General features: G+C 36.5%; 1 protein-coding gene across 1 annotated transcript in view; it reads right to left on the bottom strand.

Annotated features, from left to right (window-relative positions):
• The window catches only part of SOS2 (SOS Ras/Rho guanine nucleotide exchange factor 2), a 117724-nt gene that overhangs the window by 78168 nt on the left and 16844 nt on the right, over positions 1–22712 (bottom strand). Inside the window, exons 2-4 of the mRNA XM_036749484.1 lie at positions 12332–12457; positions 8443–8574; positions 6322–6486 (exon numbers count right to left, since the gene is read on the bottom strand). Of these exons, the coding sequence (XP_036605379.1) occupies positions 6322–6486; positions 8443–8574; positions 12332–12457 (423 nt within the window). The remainder of the gene's footprint in view (positions 1–6321; positions 6487–8442; positions 8575–12331; positions 12458–22712) is intronic.

Raw genomic sequence — 22712 nt, 5'->3', positions numbered from 1 at the left:
TGCACCTATAATTTGTTTATGATACCACCCTTTATATCTAAATCATGGAGCCACTTGGAGCATGTCTTGGTCTATACAATGTGAGAAGTTGATATATACCTATGATTAAATCATTTTTAACTGTAGCAAAATAATTAACTACAGTATCAATTTTACTTTGCTAATTTGACTGGATTTTCAAAAGTACAAAACCAAGGGAATTCAAGAAATAAAGCTTTGATCATTGACTTCCCTTTAATATGATCAGAAATTTAGAACAATAAAGGACCTTAGACATTATCTGAGCCTCTTCCTTTTAAAGGACAATGTATCTGAAGCTCGGAGAGGTCAAGTGATCTGCCCAAAGTCACACTTATTCCTCTACATTAATGTATATAACATTTAGGGTATAGGTTGGAGTTCAAAGTAGGAAAGAACAATCAACAAATACAATATACTTCATTAATAAGGGACATTACTAGGGAATAAAATGTTACATTAAGAGAAATCTGTAGATAATGAAAACTCACCCTTCTAAGGCCCATAGTTTTATTTTGTGAAAACCTTTCTAAACTGTATTCCAAACTTCCCTGCTTTCACAAACAAGAGCACAGTGAATAAACAGTTATCTTTGAGAAAAGCCTGTACAAAGAAACAGAACTGATCATTCTGCTCATTGCTCTTCCCTGCTTTATATTATTCAGTAATGTAAGAACAAGAAAAGGAGTTCTTTTTACAGTTTTCTCTTCAACATATCTAGGAAAAAGGATTCAGATCAGGGGAATTTAACTTGTTTGTGCCATCTATACTTTGACAGTCTGATAAAGCCTAGAAAAGAGGTCTGGTAAACCCCTTCTCAAAATAACATTTTAAAATGTATAGACTAAAATATATAGGATTATAAAGGAGATCAATTGTATAATGGAAATGTAGTTACCAAAAGATACTTCTCAAAAAGTTCATGGATCTCCAATTTAGATCTAGTATAAATTTAGGGAAAGACTGAGTCAATCAATCACCCCATCCTGATGCCTTTATCAAATGAGAACACATCTTAATTGAATCAGAGGTCTGAGCTATGTGTGAACAAGGACTGAACATCTCCTTGAATTAATAAATCATAGACCAGGGGTAGGGAACCTGGACGGGTTCCCCACCCCTATCACAGACTCTAGAATAAATATTGGGCAAAGTTATCGGTTAATTTAGATGTCTTTGAAAGCCATTGGATGAACTGCAGTGACACCATTTACATAGTGTTTGGACTGGCTGAGGAAATCTAGTCATGTCCTGTGGGTTGTCTATAAGCCACAGTTATTCATAACCCAAGAGAATTAGCTTATTGGTAGAAGCTTCCAGCAAAGCCCCTAAGAAGGAATCTCTTCGGGGAGAAGAAGTAGGAGGGGTGAGTCAGCTTTAAGTCTCCTCTCTCCCTTCACACCTTTGGACAGAGGAGGAACTTGAGAACTCCAGAGAATTGGCCCTTTTCACTGAAATTGTAAGTGTCCCTGGGAGAGAGGAACAGCTGGTGGCAGTTTCTGTAAAACTGTATGTAGAAAAGAGACACACTGTATGTAGAAAAGCAGATTCAAGGCTTTATAAGGAGCCCTAAAGAAAAGCTACACTATCCCTAGGAAGCACATCTTGAAGACTCCACAAAGGGGTCCCCTCACAAAGGAAAAAAAAGGAATTCCATGAGCTGTGAGTTATTTTGCCACCTGCACTTTCAACTTGAGTCTATCTTCCCCTAGATTGGGCATATGTTGGTGGGAAAGTACTTTTGGGTGATGTTTTTAACAACTATACCACCATATTAAATATATTTCCAATGGCTAATTAACTAACTGATATCAACTGATAATCATACCTGAAAGAACAGCACTATTGGCATACAAACTATAGAACTAGAAAACCATGTTCCTGCACCTCAAGGTTCCCTAAAACTTGAGGTAAGATGCTGCCCCCAAGCTATACAGGCCTAGGCTGCTAGTATGAATGGATGTTGAGAGAGAAAGTCTGGGATTTGTGCTGAAATGGGATCATAGATTTAGAAGTGGAAGAGACCTTAGAAGTCATTTAGTCCACCCTCTGCACATTTTACAGATTAAGAAACTGAGTCCATAGAAGTTAGTGACTTGCCCAAGAACACACAGGGAATAAATGACAAAGGTGGGATTTGAACTCAAGTTCTATGACTTCAAAGTCAATATTCTTTTCCATTTCAATGCATATAAGGCTGTCTTTTAAAATTTGCTAGTAAGGGGTCAATGAAATCACACCTTTAAAAGATCAAAATGGCAATAACAAAAGGTAAGAGTCATTACCATCAAAACTGTTTTTTAAAGTAAAAATCATTTCAGAAACTACAGAATAGAACCTTATTATAATTATTACATGAATCTGGACAAACTAGGAACAGAAAGTCTCATTAACATTAACTACATATAAGAGAAGTGGGAACCTTAGTGCTCAGATTAATTTCATGCAGCAAGTCAAAGGAGTGATGTAGCATGTAAGCATAATATTTAAGTATTGTGTGATGAGGCTGCCCTAAACTTTTAAAGCACAATTAGAAATCAGAAAAGTTTTAAATTTCAAAGGAACTTTCAAGCTAGTAGTATACTACACTTAAGGATTCAAATTAAATTTCTTAAATCTAGGTCATTCCCATACAGAAAAACAAAATCTGATGGGAAAGTAAAACTTAATTTTTAAAAATGTTATTAACTCTAAATGTTATTAAAATTAAACACTGAATTGCAAACAAAGTGCCCATCAATTAGGGAATGGTTAAATAGTTTATGGTACCTTAATTAAATGAATATGATAAATGCAGAAAAGCACAGAAAAATTTATATGAACTGATATAAACTGAAGAAAGCAGAACGAGAAAAAACAATGTACACGACTGCAATAATGGAAATGGAAATCACCACAATAAAACAATCAAAATTGAATATTGTAAAATTATAATGACCAAAGGACCAAAGAAGATATATGATAATCATCTTGGAAATCACACCAGTGTCAGTATCTCTCTCTTTCACGCTTGAAGAGGTAGGGGACTATGGGAGAGGAACCCTCTATCTAATATCAGACTTTTTCAATGTGTTGATTAGTTTGTTGAACTGTTTTTTTCCTCTCTGTTTTATCCTTTTTTTATGAGGAATGGCTCTTTGTGAAGGGGAAGGAGGGTTACGCTGTAGGTGATATAAAAAGGAAAAGATATAAATAAAAACTTATCTTAAAAAATAAAGTTTAAAGCCTGTGAAAAGAAAAACAAACTTTAAAATAAGGAAAGAAGGAAGGAAAGTATACCATAGGAAAGGGTGTTGGATTTGTAATCAGAGGACCTAAGAAAATCCTGATTTGACAGGATTTATGTGACCATAGGCAAGTCTCTTAACTTCTCTTCAATTCAGTGTCCTAACCTATAAAATGATGGGCCTCAGAGTGGTCCCTTTCCATTCTAGATCTATATATAACATGGGCTCTGCTACTTCATGCCTTTGAAACCTTGGACAAATCACTTAGTCTCTCTGGGCCTCAGCTATACATTTGTAAGATGAGGAGATTAGACTACAGGGCCTCAGAAATCCTTTCCAGCTCTAAAGTTCTGATTTTACGGCCCTAGTTTTTCAAAGGGCAACAAAGCTTATTTGGTGATTCCCACAACCATGGTAGGCTCCAAGGTCCAAGAAGAACAGTTTACTTGTACTTGTCACCCAAGGCCCTACTTCCCTTGTGAAGGCTCCCTGGCGCAGGCCCTGCTCCCCTTAGTCCTCTGTTCACTTCTGTCCCTTTTCCAGCCCACTGAAGTGGTGCTCCCTGAAGCAGAGTTTGAATGCTTGGAAGTTTAGTTCAAGTAAGGAACTCAGTGTCTGGTACCTTATTCTGTCAGGTGATCTTCAGAATCTTCCTAAGACAATTCAAGTGGAAGTGATTCAGTTTCCTACCATGGCACTGGTAGACTGTCCAGGTTTCACAGGCATACAACAATGAGGTCAGCACCATGGCTCTGTAGACCTCCAGATTGGTAGTCAGTCTAATAGCTCTTCTCTCCCATACTTTTCCTTCAGAGCCTCCCAAACACTGAGCTAGCTCTGGCAATGTGTGTGTCAACCTCATTATTAATGTGTTCATCCCTGGAAAGTACACTACCAAGGTAAGTGAACTTATTCACAGCATTCAAAACTTCTCCATTTGCTGTAACTGATGGTTCCACATATAGATGGTGTGGCAGTGGCTTATGGAGCACCTGTGTTTTCTTGGTGTTAACTGTTACGCCAAAATTAGCACAAGCAGCAGAGAACTGATCCATACTTTGTTGCATCTCAGCTTCAGAGCCTGCACTGAGTACACAATCATCTGCAAACAGAAAATCATGCACCAACGCTCCCTCTACTTTGGTCATGGCTTGTAGCCTTTTTGCCAAAAAGACTTTTATGGAGAACTCACACAGGGCAAGTGTTCACATGGTTGTCAGAAGAAGTGATGCAAGAACACTCTCAAGGTCTCTCTTAAGAACTTTGGAATTAATTGTGTGACATAGGAGACACTGGCACAGGACTGCCCAGCATGGCATGCTCACATCAGAGAAGGTGTCATGCTCCATGAGCAAAGCAGAATTGAAACAGATCAAAGGCAACGCAGGATGTGCAAATTTAGAGTATCCGCTCCAAATGTTCACACGGGCTATTTGTGCCCGACCTGTGGTAGAGCATTCCAAGCTCATATTGGTCTGATCAGCCACAGTCAGACACACTTCACTCTAGCACAGTGATGCCATTTTGGTCCTCTTCAAGAACGAAGGACAACAACCAACCAACCAATCAATGTCCTTCTCCATTTGCCTCCTTTCCCTCCTCTCTTCTGTCTCTCCTACCTTGAATCTTTTAAAATGTTATTATTATACTTAAGTAGCTTCTTTTTCCCTATTCTTTTTTCTTTTCTAAAACAGGTGAGAACTTTTAATTTATTGATTCACTGACTATAAAAACAAAAGAAATTGAATTAAGTTCGTTTTAAAATTGTGCGTAGACTTTGTTTCTGTTTTAAAATTTAATACTGTTCAGTTAACAAAAATCTATTTTCTCTCCTTGTCACCTCTCCTTCCCCACTGGGGAAAATAAAACCCATGGAACCATACAGACCCCTAAAAAAGCAAAAAGTTTCTCAATCTTACATAGAGTAAAAGCTTGATATAAGCAGCCCACAAAACCCATCCTATATTCCGATACCAACTTTATAAAAAGATTTCCAGAATAACTGCGAAATCAATTACGAAAAAGTAAGGGAAATCAGAATATTAAATATAAAGCTGTGTGACCCTAGGCGAGTCAATTCATCTTCTGACCCAGTCTCCTCAGCAGTAAAATGAGAAGAACATGAGCACCTTCTCCCCCTCATAGGTTGCTGTTTGTCCTTCATTCTGGAAGGGGACCATGACATCAGGGAGGTGAAGCCATGTGCATGTGAACTGGATTTAAGTAAGGGAGGGGAGCTGTGCAAAGCCACCAGCCTCACTTTCTCCTCTGGAGCAATCTGGGTCCAGTGGCCAGATATGGATCAAGACAACTGAAGATGGTCCAGGATGCTGTGGGGGACCTTTTCAAGCTAAGGTCTTTAACAGTTCTCAGTCTGACTAAGGCAGCCCTATTCCATGATTAAAGCTTAATAAGAAATGAGGCAAAGAATGGTCTCTTTAAAAAAAATTGATCTGGGAAGGGAAGATCTTCAGGATTTCTGGCCAAAACAGAAACAACTGGTATTTACATTCATTCTGAGTCAATTAGGACCCAAACAACGACCAAGTAGGTCTTGGCCTGGGACTTATTGTTGGCCAATCAATGGCAGCCAGTGATTTGGGGTTAAGGCTAGTCTTTAAGAGAAAAAATAAAGACAAAAAAAAGTTTCAGAGATTAAAACTTACATTCTCTTTGGGAAGAGCACCCACAAGTAAGGGTATGATACTCTATAGGGAGAGAGACAGAAGGAGAGAGGGAGGGAGGAAGGGAGGGAGGGAGAAAAGAAGGAAGGGAGGGAGGAAGGAAGGGAAAAGAAAGAAAGCCCTCCCTCACTTAAATCTAATTCACCTGCATGTCATGACATCACCTCCCAGATGTCATGGTCTTCTTTGAGAACGAAGGACAAACAGCAGTCTTTGTGAGTAAAAATGGAGATGCCCACTGAGAATGAAACTTCCAGTTGGGCAACACTTCATAGGATTGTTATAAGGAAAGTATTTTATAAATCTTAAATTGTTATTGAAATATGAAATATACTATCTATTAAGAGAAATAATTATGCTACAAATAAATTTAAAGAATTTTTTGTTCTTACCTTATCTGCACACATTGATACTTTAATGTCTTGCTGGGATATTTCATAATGTCTGATATTAAAAACATAATTACCAGCCAATTTCAGAATATCAGCTGAGATATACTCCAATACAGCCACAATATAAAGAGAGACATGATAATCTACTTTATATCCTAAAACTTCCTGTATGGAAAAAATGATAAGAGGAAAAAAGATGTAATTGTTAATTTAAAGAAATAACATTCTGCTAGGTAACAAATTAATTAAAATCATTATTTAAATAATTAACCTATAGGCGAAGTGAATAGAGCACCAGCCCTGGAATCAGGAGGACCTGAGTTCAAATGTGGCCTCAGACACTTGACACACTTACTAGCTGTGTGACCTTGGGCACAACTGCCCTGCCTTCCCCCTTCCAAAAACAAACAAACAAACAAAAAGAACTTTTTATGAATTTGCCATCCAAAATTACATGGCCTTTGAAATTTCAGTATTCTGAAATTAATCCTAAAAACTAAAGAATAAATTACAACATAAGATGAACAATGAAAGAATACATAATCCACAGACACCTAATACAAAACAAGGACTTTCATTTTGTCAACATCCTTTGATGGTAAACTAGCCTGGCAATCCACTCTGAACAAAAAAAGCCCTAAACTGGATTTCTCTGAGTGCTTCTGATTTCAGATCCAGAAACCTATCATGTTAGCTTTAATTATGGGTGTTACCATTTAAGAACTATAGAAATTCATTAACAACTTTCCAACTGATAGAAGGCCATAGACAGCCAAAGCAAAGTCTTTTGCCTTCTAATAATTACTCTAAAAAAAGAATTTTATACTTCTAGAAAAGTGTGATATAGTGTGTGATATAAAATAATTTCACATAATACCCATGAAATCTCTTTATTTGAAAAACAGGATTTTTCATTGGAAAGCACAATTATTTCAATAAGTGAAAGCCTGTGGGCTTTTTTTTTCTTTCTCCCATTAACATGAAATTAACATGGATACAATTAACATTTTATTGACGTTTTCAAAACACCTATATATAGGACACAAAAGATATTTTTAAGATGCCATGTAAAAGAAAAAAAGAGCATTCCTAAATACATTATAATAATTCAACACCAGCTTTAAAGAATTACTAAGGTATTAAAATAAGGGTTGTCTCTAAAGGAATGGTGCAATGAAACAACAAAGAATTCCTTAAAAAAAATAATAACATGAGTCAATAATTCTGGGTATCTACTACTTTTGGAAAAGATTATATTAAGTGTCATGAGGAGTTCGTAGAAAGAAGAAATGTCTAGTCCTAGTTATTAAGGAACTAACTATTAAACAGAGAAGATAGGAAGAACTGATTTAAAAAAAAACAACCAGCAAGTAATGAAAATATATAAACGTATAATAAAATAGCTAAAACTGCAAAACAACTAATCTAAATTTAAGTAACAGGGAGATCAGTAAAATGAGAGAGATGCTAAAATGTTAAGAATCAGTTAACAAAGTCTGGAAAAGTTACACAGAAGAAGAGAATGTTTTAAAAGGCTAAGAAAATAATTTGGCAGGCATTTAAGATCTTAATGATCAGTTTGCTGCTGTATAGATGGAGTTAATCCTAAAACCCCAACCTGTGACTAAAGCACAAAAACATTAAAAAAAAAAACTATACACCCTACATGCAGGTGCCCTCTGTGTCTGAGCACCTTATTTCTTTCTGCAAACAGAAAATGTCTCAATGGTATGGACTGCTAGTATTGGTCCACTAACACAGGGTATCCCAAAAGTCAAAAGCTTCAATAGTTTAAAAGTGTACTAAGATTCTTGGGACACCCTGTATACACATATACCCTAACACAGAGAATTAACTGAATGATCATTTATTAAGTATTAAGTATTATTATTATTTATTAAGTATTAAGTAATTATTTTATTTAAGTATTATTATGAAATTCTCTACCAACAGTTACAAAAGAATTGTATCTAAATTTATATAAATGGTCTTACCAATGTAATACTTCTACATTTTGGTTAATAGAAAATGATTTTAAATAAATGATTTTAAAATAAACATACGATATGTACATAAATAAAAGATTATTTACAATAAGATATGCCTTTTAATTTTTAATACCTTCAATAAAGGATGAATTTTATCCACAGGTAACAAGAGAGGGGTCCTTCGCTTTCGCTTTTCTATGGCAGACTGCGCATCAGCGATAGCCCACTTGTCAATTGGATGAGGAAAAGTCTTTTGAACACGTTCCTGTTCATATTACAGAAATATGTTTGTACTTCTTAAGTTTTCATAGAGATGCTCATAAATACAAAACCAAAACAAAACTTAACTTTATTATTCTTAACTTTGCAAAAGATACTGACTCATTATTTCCTAAGCCTTCCTAGTGCTGATTTTTTAATCTGTTTGTGCTTTTTGCAGACATGTAATTAAACAAGGACAATGTTTTCATATATAGCAAGGTCTGAGGTTGCCAACCTAATTTGTAGGTGACTTCTCTGCCTGCTATTTGTCTCATTTCCGTAGTTAATTTCATAACCCCAAATTCTAGCATAACCTAAAGATTTATTTGGAAATATCTTTATTAATTATAAAACTTTTAACATCTCTCACACTTGATCCGAACTAAGCTCAAAGGCCCCATTCCAGTTCATCAAATATTATTTATTAAATAAACTGGGGAAACCTCCTTTCACGTAAATAGCTAATGATATATTACGACTGCCAATCTCCTAGAAATAAACATTTAAATTACTGAATATATAATTTATTGGCAATTAACTCATTAATAAAACAAAGACTTAATTCTAAGAGGAGTGTTCTATACTCCCACCTCAATAATTACAGAGGTCCTGGATTTGCGGATTGAATTAGAAACATTAACTAGGTAGGAATTAGGCCTAGACAATCTTTTTGAATCAATCTATCAAAGGCATTTTAAGTAGGTATAAAAAAATCCTTGATCAAGTTGGAAATAGTGAACAGTGAGGTGACATTACACAGGAAATATATTGTCTTAGTGGAAGAAACCTGTTTAAATCCTAAGGGGCTTATATAAAGTAGCAAATCAGTTCAAAATCTGAGATTCCAGTGGCAAGCCAAGAGAACAATTTGAGCCAAGCCCCCTGTCAGAAGGTTTTGAACTTCTCATAAATATCCAAGCAATATCTCAGAAATAGCAATGGCTGGTAGCCATGTGTGTATGAAGAAAGTCTCAGGAAATCTACAAAGAGGCCAGCAGAAAGCTACGCTATTACGTAAGGAGAACTTCCTAAGGACTCCATGAAAGGAAGAAAAGAATTTCCAGAAAAATGAGTTCCAGGAGCTGTGTTATCCCCTTTGTCCAAAAATGTAGTCTAAGCTTATATCCACTTTCCCCTGCACTCTATATGTACTTGTGCCCCAGTTTGAAGGGATGTTTTCTCCCAAATATTCTTACTGTACCACCTTGGTAAACACACATTTCTAAAAGCTAAATGAGTCTGGTTGGCTAATTGATATCAACTAATAATCAGAGGGAAATACATAAAAGGGATTCACGAGCAATATTATTAGAAAACCATCTCCAAACCCTCAGATCTCTTCTGAAGAGAGACAGAGCAGCCTCCCTCTGGGGACTCAGTCCCACTCAGTGTGAGTGAGGAACTGAGAGAGCAACCCCAGACCATGTGACATACAATTATCAACAATGTTTTAGCTATGGCAGTATCTAACTCAAGTCACCTCAAAAATGACTATAACTAGGGCCTGATTTGCTTAAGAAAAGACAATCCCATAACTATTTAAATCATAATGCCTTAAAAAGTCTCTTCATAACTGATACTGAAGTGAGCAAAGTCAGGAAAACACTGTACATAGTAACAGCAACATTGTGCGATCAACTATGATAAACTTAACTCTTCTCAGCAATACAATGATCTAAGACAATTCCAAAATATTCATGATGAAAAATGCTATCCACATCGACAGAAAGAACTATATGAATCTGAATGCAGATTGAAGCATACTATTTTCACTTTTTCTTCTTTCTCATGGTTTTTCCCTTTTTTTATGATTCTTTTTTCACAACATGACTAATGTGGAAATATGTTTAATGTGATCGTACATGTATAACCTATATCAGATTGCTTGTTGTCTTAGGAAGAGAGAGGGGAGGGAGGCAGGGAGGAAGAAAAAAATTGAAATTCAAAATCTTATAAATGAGAATGTTGAGAACCAAAAAAAACCCTTTTTTTAAATAAATTTTTTGGGGGCAGCTAGGTGGTACAGTGGGTAGAGCACCAGCCCTGGAGTCAGGAGGACCTGAGTTCAAATCCGACCTTAGACACTTCACATACTTACTAGCTGTGTGACCTTGGACAAGTCACTTAACCCCAATTGCCCTGCCTTCCCCCCCTCAAAAAAAAAAAAGAATAAATTTTTTTTAAAGTCTCTTCATAGAATCATTTTCATTCTCTACACAAGAAAGGGATAAGGAACCGACCTGTGATTTCACTGGTATAAGGAATTCCTAGGTGACAACACTTTCTCTACCAATTCAAGTTAGCACCTCCAACAGCTGCCTAGAGCACTAAAAGATTAAGTGACCTGTATTACAGTAGCCAACACTTGTCAGAGATGAGACTTCAACCCAGGTCAGGCTTCAAGGCCAGCTCTCTACCACTATGCCATACTGTCTCTGCTTTTCTTAAGAGAAGGGTTTTAGTAATTTAATAAAGAAAGATCTCGCCATTTTCTGTCTTCTCCAGTCATAACAGGAACATAATTTTGTCAGCCATCTATCTGAGGCTCACTCCTCATATAATTAGTTTTATGTTTCTTTAAAAAACAACAATTAAAATAATTTTTCCAAGAAAAAATTTTCCTCATTTGCTGTCTTCTCATTAGTTTCTCTCAAATCATTTCCATTAATTCTCTCTTCTCAGTTTTTTTTCCCAACTACCATGACAGAACTCTCTCATAGAATGACTGTTAAACTTACTCTTCAAATTTCCCTGTTTCTTAGAGATATAACTATAATCTCTGTAGAAAACAGCTCTGAGACAGGTGTTACCAGAGTAAATAATTCTTTAAGAGAGAAAGTTCTGAACAGAGATCATCAGGAATATGCAAGATGGAAACGCAAGAGGATAAAGGTATTATACATATTACATGAAATTACATACCAGATGATTTTATAATAAGGCTCCTAATATAACAGCTTCCATTCATATTAGTAGGAACAAAATAAAATTCTCTTGCTAGCTTTAGGGATGATAACAGGGATTCGATAACAAGGGAGATGGAAGGAATTAGGTGGAATGATAACCTCAGACTTTTTTAGGGGCAGATTTAGGATGGCTATTGGTGAAACACACCTTTGAAAGACCTAAAATGCAGAAAAATATAGTGCCTTCTCAATTAACATTATGCTATGACAACTACATTTTCATAAACATATACAAACTAGTTAAATGTATTTTATCAAGCTTTTCTATTTTAAGACATTACTCTCTAAACTTTTAACAAACTGAAAAATAACATCTTGAAAGCAATTAACAGACTAGAGGTAAAAACTACTGTGCCTTTTTCAAACTCCTTTTAATTGTGTCAAATCTAATTGCAGATACAGACTTGGTAAATAAATGATTCAATTTTATGAATCTTTAAAAATCCTACTAGCGAAAAAAAGTACTTCAAAATTAAAGTGTTTTTTAAATTAGAAGCATCTCCTAATTTTAGAACAAATGAAAAAAATTAACAAATAACATAGCCCAAAGTACTCTTTTTGAAGGCCAAGGTAATATTAGCAAATACTTCTGATTTAATTTCCTTCGAACTGATAGCTAAAATAATTATTTTAAAACAAGCATTGACCTAATTTATAGTGGGGTTTTTTTTTAAGTTTGAGTATATCAAGCTTAATTTTTTGAGTAGTGGTGGTTGAGTATGTTTGTTACTATGATTTCCAAGGTGAATCAGCCCAGTATAGCATTTGAAATAAAATTAACATATGTTCTCTTACCTCTACATCTTGAACAGTCCTTGGCTGTGCAATGCACAATTTGTTTAGCAGCTGAAGGATCAACTCTTCAATATAATATAGAGAATCTTCTTTTGCTGAGAGGTTGGGATGAACTTGATGCTGAACCTACAAAAACAATTACTTTATTACTTGTTGGTAAAAAAAAAAAGGATATTCAACAAAAGTCAAGAGGGCAGGATATATACAATCTATAATACTTTATTTTAAAATTAAGACAAAAGAATGAGACAAAATATATATATATAGCTTCTTACTTCTCCTTGTAGGTTTTTTTCTTGTCATAGAACATTAGTTGGAAAAAGGTTATTACTTTACAATAGTAGAATTGCCCTGAGGAAATGATAGCCAGGCAGGAAAAGAAGAGAAGGCATAAACAACACAGGGAAACAAATGATGCAATTTAAAGTGCTTTATAAATATTCAGGAATTTTTAACACCCTCCATGAAATAAACCATCCTTTATTTTCTGCCTACTTCTGGCAAAATCCTTTTTTGGAAAATGGTTCTGAGGTGATAATGTCAATTAAATTTGTATGAAGAGGCAGACATGAATATATATTGTGGCATGAAACATCAGAGAGTTTGGTTCCACTACATAGATAGTAATCTCGAGGGGAACACCAGATATTATGAAGGCACAATCAACAGGACTTTGGCAACAGATTGGATAAGTGAGAAGGGAGAGAGACTAAGGAATTGAGGATGACACCTAGGTTGTAAGCCTGGGTGACTGGGAAGATGGCAGTGCCCTTGACAGTAACAGGGAAGTTCAGAAGATGAGGGGCAGGGGGAGGGAAGATGGAGGAGAGGGAGAGTGGTGTTGGATATGTTGAGTTTAAGATGTCTATGGGATAGATAGTCCAGCTAGTTCAAAACATCCAACAGACAACTGGTGATATGAGACAGGAGGATGAGAGGGAGTTTAGGGTTGAATAAATATGTCTTAAGAATCATTTGCACAGAAATGATAATTGAGGCCATGGGAAACGATGAGATCACCCAGAGGAAAAGTATGCAGAGGTCAGCAAGCTACATGAGGTGGCGCCAAATCCTGTGAGTTAAGAATGTTTTCTTTTTTTTACATTTTTAATGTAACAAAACTTTATCTAAAAATGTAAAAACCATTCCTGGTTTATTATACAAGTAGTTTGACAATGGCTGGTCTAGAGAGACAAGAGAAGAGGACCCAGGACAGAACTCTGGGGCATATCCATGGCTAGTGGGTGTGGTCTGGATGAAGATCCAACAAAGAAGACTGAGGAATAGTCAGATAAGTAGAATCAGAACAGAACAGTGTCAAGGAGAAGAAGGTGCTTCAAAGAAGACAGTGTTTCAAAGCCAGCAAAAGATAAACATTGGGGGTGGGCAGTGTGTGGGATGAAAGACCCTCACCAATTAAAAGTTAATTTATAATAAGGAGCCATTTCAGGGTGGGAACAGAAATAAATTTTTATTCCATTCTCGAGAATAGGGCATCCTCTGCTAGGGCACAGAGCAGAACCAGCAAAGGAGGCAGAGTACAAGAGGCAAAGCACCAATAAGGCAAGAGAATTCCCGCCCACCTCTGACCCTTCTCACTATTGGCTGGGAGGCGGGCTTACAATTTGAGCACAAAAGCTAGACAAAGAACCGGGAAATTGAGGCACAGAAACTCCAATTCCCATTCCCTTAGTTAATGATTACAATTGAGGTGACATCTATAAATCTAAAGAAGGAGAATAGCATAAGGGGAGGGGGAGACCCTCTCCATTCTTTCACAGTACTTTTACAGTAAAGGAAAGCAGGTCACAGTGACCCTATTCTTACTGATCAAATCTTTAAACCAGAACCAGAAGAAAGAGCAAAAAGTTTCAGGGTAAACTTTCCCAGAGGCTGAGCCATCAGACTCTCACAGCCTCAGAATTTTTCCACTTCCCTATTTCTCTATTTCTTGATTTTTAAACATTTCTTAGTATAGATCTAGATATATATATTTATACATATCTTCCCCGGGAAGTCTTCACATTTTATTTACCTCACACAGCAGATACTAAATTTGGCAATTAAAAGATCATTGGTAACTTTGAAGAGAGCAGTTTAAAATGATCAGGTCAGAAGCCAGACTACAGAGTTTAAAACCCAGTATGAAGAAAGGAAACAGAGGCACTAATTATAAACAGTTTTCTCAAGAGTTTAGCCATGAATAGAGGATACATAGGATGATAGTTAGCAGGTATAAACTGTGCTCTAAGTACAAAAACAACAGAGTAGGTGGTAGACAGTGGCGGGAGGCCAGGACCAAATAAGGTCCAACCACCTCATCCAAGAAGCAGGTTGGAGGCGAAGAGCCTGGCCCAGGCACAAAGTCTCAAATAAAGAACTGAGGCTAGAGATGTGTAAACAGAAAATGACACCAAATGTTTTGAAGAAATATGGGTCAAAAGATATCCTGGAAGTAAACCCAAAATAGAGTAAAACCACAAACATAAGCAGGGCCTCAGGAAAAAACCCAAAGTCTTTGCTACAAAAACATGTAGATAAAACTAATCAAGAGATTAAAAAATAAGAGCTCTGGAGGAAAAATGGGAAGAACAGTTCAGAAAAGAAGGCAGAAAATTTTGCCCATGTCACAGACTCCCTGAAAATTAGGAGAGGACAAACAGAACTCACCAACTCCATGACACAACAGTAAATATAAAAAACAAAATAACTGATTGAAAAAAAATGTAAGAAAATTTCAGGAATCTACCACAAAAGAAAACTCACCTAGAAAACAGGAAGGAGAGAACATGTAAGAATTACTGGACTCTCCGAAAACCATAATTAAAAATTTTTAAGAGTCTGGATACCATATTCCAAGAAATTATCAACAAAAATTACAGATTTACCAGATGACAAAGTATAAAAAAAGAGAGGATAATGAATGTATTCAGTCATGTATTCAGAAAAACCTCCAAAATAATAAAGCTCCTGAGAATATCATGACCAAAACCTAGAACATGCAAGTCGAAGAAAAAGACACTGCAAACAAACAGAATGAATTGAAGTACAATTGAACAACAGCCAAGAATACATATGACTTAGCAACATCTACAAAAAAGATGAGAAAATCTCAGAACACAATATCCCTAAAACCAAAAGACAAAAAGGCTTACAACCAAGAATAAATTACCCCACATGTTTCTACACCTCTTAACAGAGAAACGATGGGAAAAAAGACACAAAATGAGACATATATTTTCAGATGTGGCTAATGTGTGGATATTTTGCTTAAGTATGCTACCTTATTGCAAGAAAGTTTTGTTTGTCTGTTTGTTTTTGAGAGACAGACAGACAGACAGCATGCATCCATGAAGCCTTTTTTTTAATGCACCAAAGAGAATCAAAGCAGGTTCAGAGGGAAACACAGACAATCGGGACTTTTATAGAACTAAGAAAGGTTTAAAGAATTTTAGCATATTTAGCATATTCTTTTAAAAAACCAAGTTGTATATAACCAAGATTAACGGTTTCATATACAATCCTCTTAGTCTGTTCTTAGTCTATGGAAATGTTTGTGTTTGTTGCTGTCTGCCATGTTCAGAATAGCAAAAAAAAAACTTTTAAAAATTTATAATTAACTATCTACTGATAGCTTAATATATGCAATGTTACAGCAACAGGGTAACGAGGCTGAATTATTCCAGAGGACAAGACCCTCAATCACATCAAGTAAGTACACAAATATTTGCGACCAGAAGGACCTGAAAAGCTGATTCCTTCACCTAAAACTTAGGAAAGTGAAATGATTTTCACAAACACACAGGAGGAAAAGCATCTAAAGGATCCATGATACTTAATAAAATGAAATCTAACCCCTCTCCCCCGAAAGAAAAAATATGAAAAACCCTAAAACAATTACCTATTTTTCAACAGAAAGAATTCATTATCCTCTCCTCCTATTTCCTCAAACTGGCATCTATTCCAAAATTTTCTGTTACTGTCAATGATAGCACCATTCTTCTTCCATCCTAAATTCGTGGTTTTCTTTTCCCCTTCCAAAAACCTCCCAAGTCCCATCTGTCACAAAATATTAACAATTTTTCTCTCTCAAATTCCCACCACATACTAATTTGGGCTCTCATAACTTCACATCCAAACTACTTCAACAGACTACATGTTAACTTATCTTCAGTCTCTCTCCATTTTAATCCAGCACATGACTTTTGTATAAACATTTCTTTTACTGGAGTAGGGGTAAGGCAGTTTATTTATTCATTTTAAAGACGTGAGCACAGCAAAGGTACAAAAATGTACTGTGACCTCCAAAGAAAGAACTGGACCTGTCTTTAAAATAATTTAATTTTTTTATATTATTCTAATGTAACAGAAGACGGACCAATCAGAAGCTGGTCCTAAGAGCTCTGCTTACTGCCAAATCACATGAAAAAGTTGGTAACCCTGATTCTAGAAGTGCTTGATGTAGGTAGGGCCCTGCTCTCCGCTTCAGAGTATATACAGTTATTCTATAACTATCAATTTACCCTGTGGTAAAGAGGGCTCTTAGTTGGCTGCTAACTTAGAACTAGATGTATGTTTAAAAGGTACTAATTAGCCATCAAATGGAAATTTCTTTCCTGTCTGGCTGCATTTGAGTGAAGAGAGAAGACTGCTATAAGGTTCTGGGAAGAGAGAAACAACTACTGCCAGCAGCCTATTCTCCCCACCAAAGTCGACATCAACCATGAGCACAGGGCCTTGCTGTTGCTGCTTATGTTTACACTGAAATGTTGAAGTTCATTGGTGTTTGTCAAGTTTATTGTACAGGTAGGGTTGAAATCAACCTATTCCATTTAGCCCCCGGATGCATTTATCAGGTGAAAACACATCTTGATTAAATTAATCAAACGAGAAGGGTGAACAAGACCTAAATATTTATTTAATCAGACTCCTGATTGAGTCTAAAAAGTCCTTAGATGAACCGGGGCAATGTTGACAGTGTTAAAATTAGTCAAGGAAACTTCATCATGCCTTGTGGGTAGAGGGTTCCAAAGTCTTAGTGAAGTTTTAAACAAAAGTGGTGATTATGGACATTACTGATCATAATAGAAAAGCTTCCAGCTTTTCTCCATAACATAACAATGCTGGCTATTGATTTTATCATAGTAGAAAAAACTCTGTTTATTGCTGAGCTTTTTACTTTTTATTAACAGAAATATATGTTGTACTATTTTAAAAAGTCTTTTTGTACACCTATTAATATAATCATATGATTTTATTGTTTTTTAAATTAACATGATATATATAGTTTTCCTAATACTGAACCTTGCCTTGCTGACATAAATACAACCTGTTCATAAAGTACAATTTTTTAAATATGTTGTTATAACATCTTTGCTAATATTTTCCTTAACATTTATGGGTGTATTCATTAGGGAAGGGCAGCTAGGTGACACAGTAGATAGAATGCCAGTATTGAAGAAATCAACTCCCTTCAGGATTACCCCAGAACACTGGAAGGAAAAGTAGCCAGCAGAACCTCTAGGGTCCAAACCTGCTAGTGCTTGCTAGTGGGAACTGAGTGTGAGCTCCAGAGAATTTTGCTACATTTTAAAAAACGTTTTTAAAATTAGAAGGTAGTCATTCACATTAGCATGCAAGCAAATTCAAATTCACAAGACTGCTTTACACAGAATAGAGACAATAGCAGAAAGAACACTGAACTTGTAGTCAGGAAGCCTAGACCTAGGTTTGGATCTTGCTTCCATTGCTTCTACCACTTACAAGTAGTATGACTATGGGCAAGTCACAACCTCTCTCAAGTTTCAGTTTCTTCATCTATAAAATTTGAATGATAATAACCATAACGATAACTCTATCTACTATGATGTGGAAGAGTCAAAGTCTGTTTCAGCAGCAGGAGTGCATACATTTATAAAGCCATCAGTCTTCTGAAGTACTGAAGAAATGTGTCCAACACAGTGCTAGGCACATAGAGAATTAATGAATACCTGATAAATTAAATACTTAATACTAGCACCAACTGGTCAATCTTTAGAATCAATCCATTACCGAGGTAATTACTAAAACATTAAGTAAATGTTGTCCTAGCTAGCAAGTCACTGGGGCTCGGGAGTTTACGTAAGATAGACAGATTAAATAATTTATATTTTTCTTTTGACATCCAACTAGCTTTTAAGGAAACTCCTACTATTTCTCTTGTATGACAAATAGGGAAATTCTTAGCATAACATGATTGTAATACTCTGAAAATAGAACAAAAATAAGATAACATTTACTATGCATACCTTTACAATTATTAGAATGAATTTTTTTAAAAAATATGTAAAGGCAGACTAAATTACTAGTTTTTATCAGTTTATGGAAGCATTTAAAATTTCCAAAATATTAAACAGACTTGTACAAATGAATGTGTTTATTTATACATGTCAAGTCTAAGAAATTAGGCAGTAAGGCTAAACAGAAATTTAACAAACACATCTTCTTTTAAATAGTTTTTATTTGTATGAATTACAAGTCACTTAAGCTCTGTAGGTCTTCATTCCATCATCTGTAAAATAAGGATATTTGACTAGATGACTGCTAAAGAGATCCTTTCTATTTCAAAATTTATGACCTACTTAAGTTTTCACTGGAATCACTTAGTTTATAGTCTTGGTGTAGGTGGGTCACTACCATGAAAATATTATGCAGCACTATGCAGCTAAAAGGGCACGTAACATCAAAAAATCATTTTCTCAATCAACTTTCTTGAGCAATTAAAAAAGTAGTTCTCCAAATTTAAAACTGGGGGGAAGGCCTTTAAAAATAATTTAGTTCAACTTTCACATTTTAACACATGAGCAAATTAAGGTCTAGTGAGGTTAAGTGACTTGACCATAGATACGGTGAGTAAGAGAGCCAGAATTTTTCCAAATCCTTGTACAAGGTTCCTTCCATTGCCAAGACTGTGGTTTGTAAAATGATTGCAGAATTATTTTAGTAAACAAAGCTGTTTTAACATTAATGAATACAATGTAAATAATATAAATTTTATTTTAAATAATTTAAAAATCCTAAGTGCTCTATTTCAACAATAAAAACCAAGGAAAAGTATTAAAATTCCACCCATAAACCACTCCAGCAGGGAATCAAGATGACAGTGATAAATAACAACACAATATACTTCTCTAAGCATTCTACATCTCAGTATCCCAGGCACATAAGTAAAATAAACATTACCTCATAAGTACAAACCCACTTAGAATAGCTTCCTAAAAGACTGGTCAGAAAAAAAGCACAATTAAAATAATTTGGAATTTCGATGGTCACTTAACAAGTTAGACCTGTATTCTAGTTACTCCATTTTAAAAAAATTACAAAAAGTGTTTCCTTTCACTTACACAAATCTCCAAGACATGAAATTGACCTGTGTGACTATAAAAGATTTGGGGCAGAGGAAGGGCGGAGCCAAGATGGCAGCTGGTAAGCAGGAACTAGTGTGAGCTCCGTACCAAGTCCCTCCAAAAACCTATAAAAAATGGCTCTGAACCAATTCTAGAAGGGCAGAACCCACAGAGCAGCAGAGGGAAGCAGGGCTCCAGCCCAGGACAGCCTGGATGGTCTCTGGGTGAGGTCTATCCCACACGGAGCTGGGAGCTGGGAGCTGGGAACAGAGTGGAGCAGAGCCCAGCCTGAGCAGCGTGGAACAACCAAACCTGGAGTCGGGCGGATGGGGCGCCTAGCGCCCTGAATATGTGAGCTGCGGCAGTTACCAGACCCCCTCAACCCACAAACACCAAAGACTGCGGAGAAGGTTAGTGGGAAAAGCTGCGGGAGTGGAAGGAGTTCGCGGTTCAGCTTCCAGCCCCGGGGGCAGCGGAGGTGGGGCAGCTACAGCTGTTGTTACTTCAGGCTCCAGTCCCACCTGGTGGGAGGAATCAAGTGGCGGATCAGAGCAGGAGTGCACAGCCTGCTAAAGATCTAAGCCAAGCCAAGGCTGGGGGTTCTTGGGGAAGGAGTAGTGCTGGTGTGACAGAGCTGGCACCTCCCCCCCAAACGTGGAACATAGAACTCGTTAGTCTACAAGCAGTCATACCCCACTGTAAAACTCAAGGGTCAAGTTAGTTGGTTGGGAATATGGCCAGGCAGCGAAAGAACACCCAGATTCAGTCTCAGACTTTAGATTCTTTCTTTGGTGACAAAGAAGACCAAAACATATAGCCTAAAGAAGACAACAAAGTCATAGAGCCTACAACAAAAGCCTCCAAGAAAAACATGAACTGGTCCCAGGCCATGGAAGAGCTCAAAAAGGATTTGGAAAAGCAAGTTAGAGAAGTAGAGGAAAAATTGGGAAGAGAAATGATAAGGATGCAAGAAAATCATGAAAAACAAGTCAATGACTTGCTAAAGGAGACCCAAAAAAATACTGAAAAATACACTGAAGAAAACAACACCTTAAAAAATAGATTAACTCAAATGGCAAAAGAGCTCCAAAAAGCCTTGAAAGGCAGAATTAGCCAAATGGAAAAGGAGGTCCAAAAGACCACTGAAGAAAATACTACTTTAAAAATTAGATTGGAGCAAGTGGAAGCTAGTGACTTTATGAGAAATCAGGATATTATAAAACAGAACCAAAGGAATGAAAAAATGGAAGACAATGTGAAATATCTCCTTGGAAAAACCACTGACCTGGAAAATAGATCCAGGAGAGATAATACCTGAAAGCCATGATCAAAAAAAGAGCCTAGATACCATCTTTCAAGAAATTATCAAGGAGAACTGCCCTGATATTCTAGAGCCACAGGGCAAAATAGAAATTGAAAGAATCCATCAATCGCCTCCTCAAATAGATCCCAAAAAGAAATCTCCTAGGAATATTGTCGCCAAATTCCAGAGCTCCCAGATCAAGGAGAAAATACTGCAAGCAGCCAGAAAGAAACAATTTGAGTATTGTGGAAACCCAATCAGAATAACCCAAGATCTGGCAGCTTCTACATTAAGAGATAGACGGGCTTGGAATGCGATATTCCGGAGGTCAATGGAGCTAGGATTAAAACCTAGAATCACCTACCCAGCAAAACTGAGTATCATGCTCCAAGGCAAAATATGGATTTTCAATAAAATAGAGGACTTTCAAGCTTTCTCAGTGAAAAGACCAGAACTGAATAGAAAATTTGACTTTCAAACATAAGAATCAAGAGAAGCATGAAAAGGTAATCAAGAAAAAGAAATTGCAAGGGACTTACTAAAGTTGAACTGTTTTGTTTACATTCCTACAGGGAAAGATGACATGTATGATTCATGAGACCTCAGTATTAGGGTAGCTGAAGGGAATATGCATATATATATGTTTATGTATATATATAAGTGAATGTGTATGTATGTATATATCTATGTGTATATGTATGTATGAGACAGGGAGAGATAGAATGGGATGGAGTATCTCACATAAAGGTGGCAAGAGGAAACAGTTCTGTGGGAGGAGGGGAGAGGGCAGGTGAGGGGGGAATGAGTGAACCTTGCTCTCATCAGATTTGGCCTGAGGAGGGAATACCATACATACTCAGTTGGGTATCTTACCCCACAGGAAAGAAGAGGGAGGAAGATAAAAAAAATAAATAAAGGGGGGGGGGATGATGGAGGGGAGGGCAGATGGGGGTGGAGGTAATCAAAACAAATACTTTCAAAAGGGGACAGGGTCAAGGGAGAAAATTCAGTAAAGCAGGATGGGTTGGGAAGGAGCAAAATGTAGTTAGTCTTTCACAACATGAGTATTGTGGAAGGGTTGTACACAATGATACACACGTGGCCTAGGTTGAATTGCTCGACTTCTTAGGGAGGGTGGGTGGGAAGGGAAGAGGGGAGAGAATTTGGAACTCAAAGTTTTAAAAACAAATGTTCAAAAACAAAAAAAAAAGTGTTTGCATGCAACTAAAAAATAAGATACACAGGCAATGGGGCGTAGAAATTTATCTTGCCCTACAAGAAAGGAAGGGAAAAGGGGATGAGAGGGGAGGGGGGGTGAGAGAGGGGAGGGCTGACTGGGGAACAGGGCAACAAGAATATACGCCATCTTGGAGTGGGGGGGAGGGTAGAAATGGGGAGAAAATTTGTAATTCAAACTGTTGTGAAAAATCAATGCTGAAAACTAAATATGTTAAATAAATAAATTTAAATTAAAAAAAAAAAGATTTGGGGCATAAAACTGGTCAACCTTACCTAAAATCAGATTGTCAAAACAAAAATAAAACACTATACTCCAGAAGCATTTTCCCAATTTACATTATTTCCTCCGTCATCAAGTATATAAGGGTCAAAAACTTTACTAATCAGAAAGAAGATGAATGAAAAGTCACTGGAAACAATAATGGTTTCAAGGCGTCCTATTAAAACAAAATAC

This window comes from Trichosurus vulpecula, chromosome 3, assembly GCF_011100635.1.
Source record: "Trichosurus vulpecula isolate mTriVul1 chromosome 3, mTriVul1.pri, whole genome shotgun sequence".
In the NCBI taxonomy this organism is placed as follows: Eukaryota; Metazoa; Chordata; class Mammalia; order Diprotodontia; family Phalangeridae; genus Trichosurus; species Trichosurus vulpecula.
The sequence above is the reverse complement of the archived record's forward strand: the minus strand, read 5'-3'. Positions and strand labels throughout refer to the sequence as shown.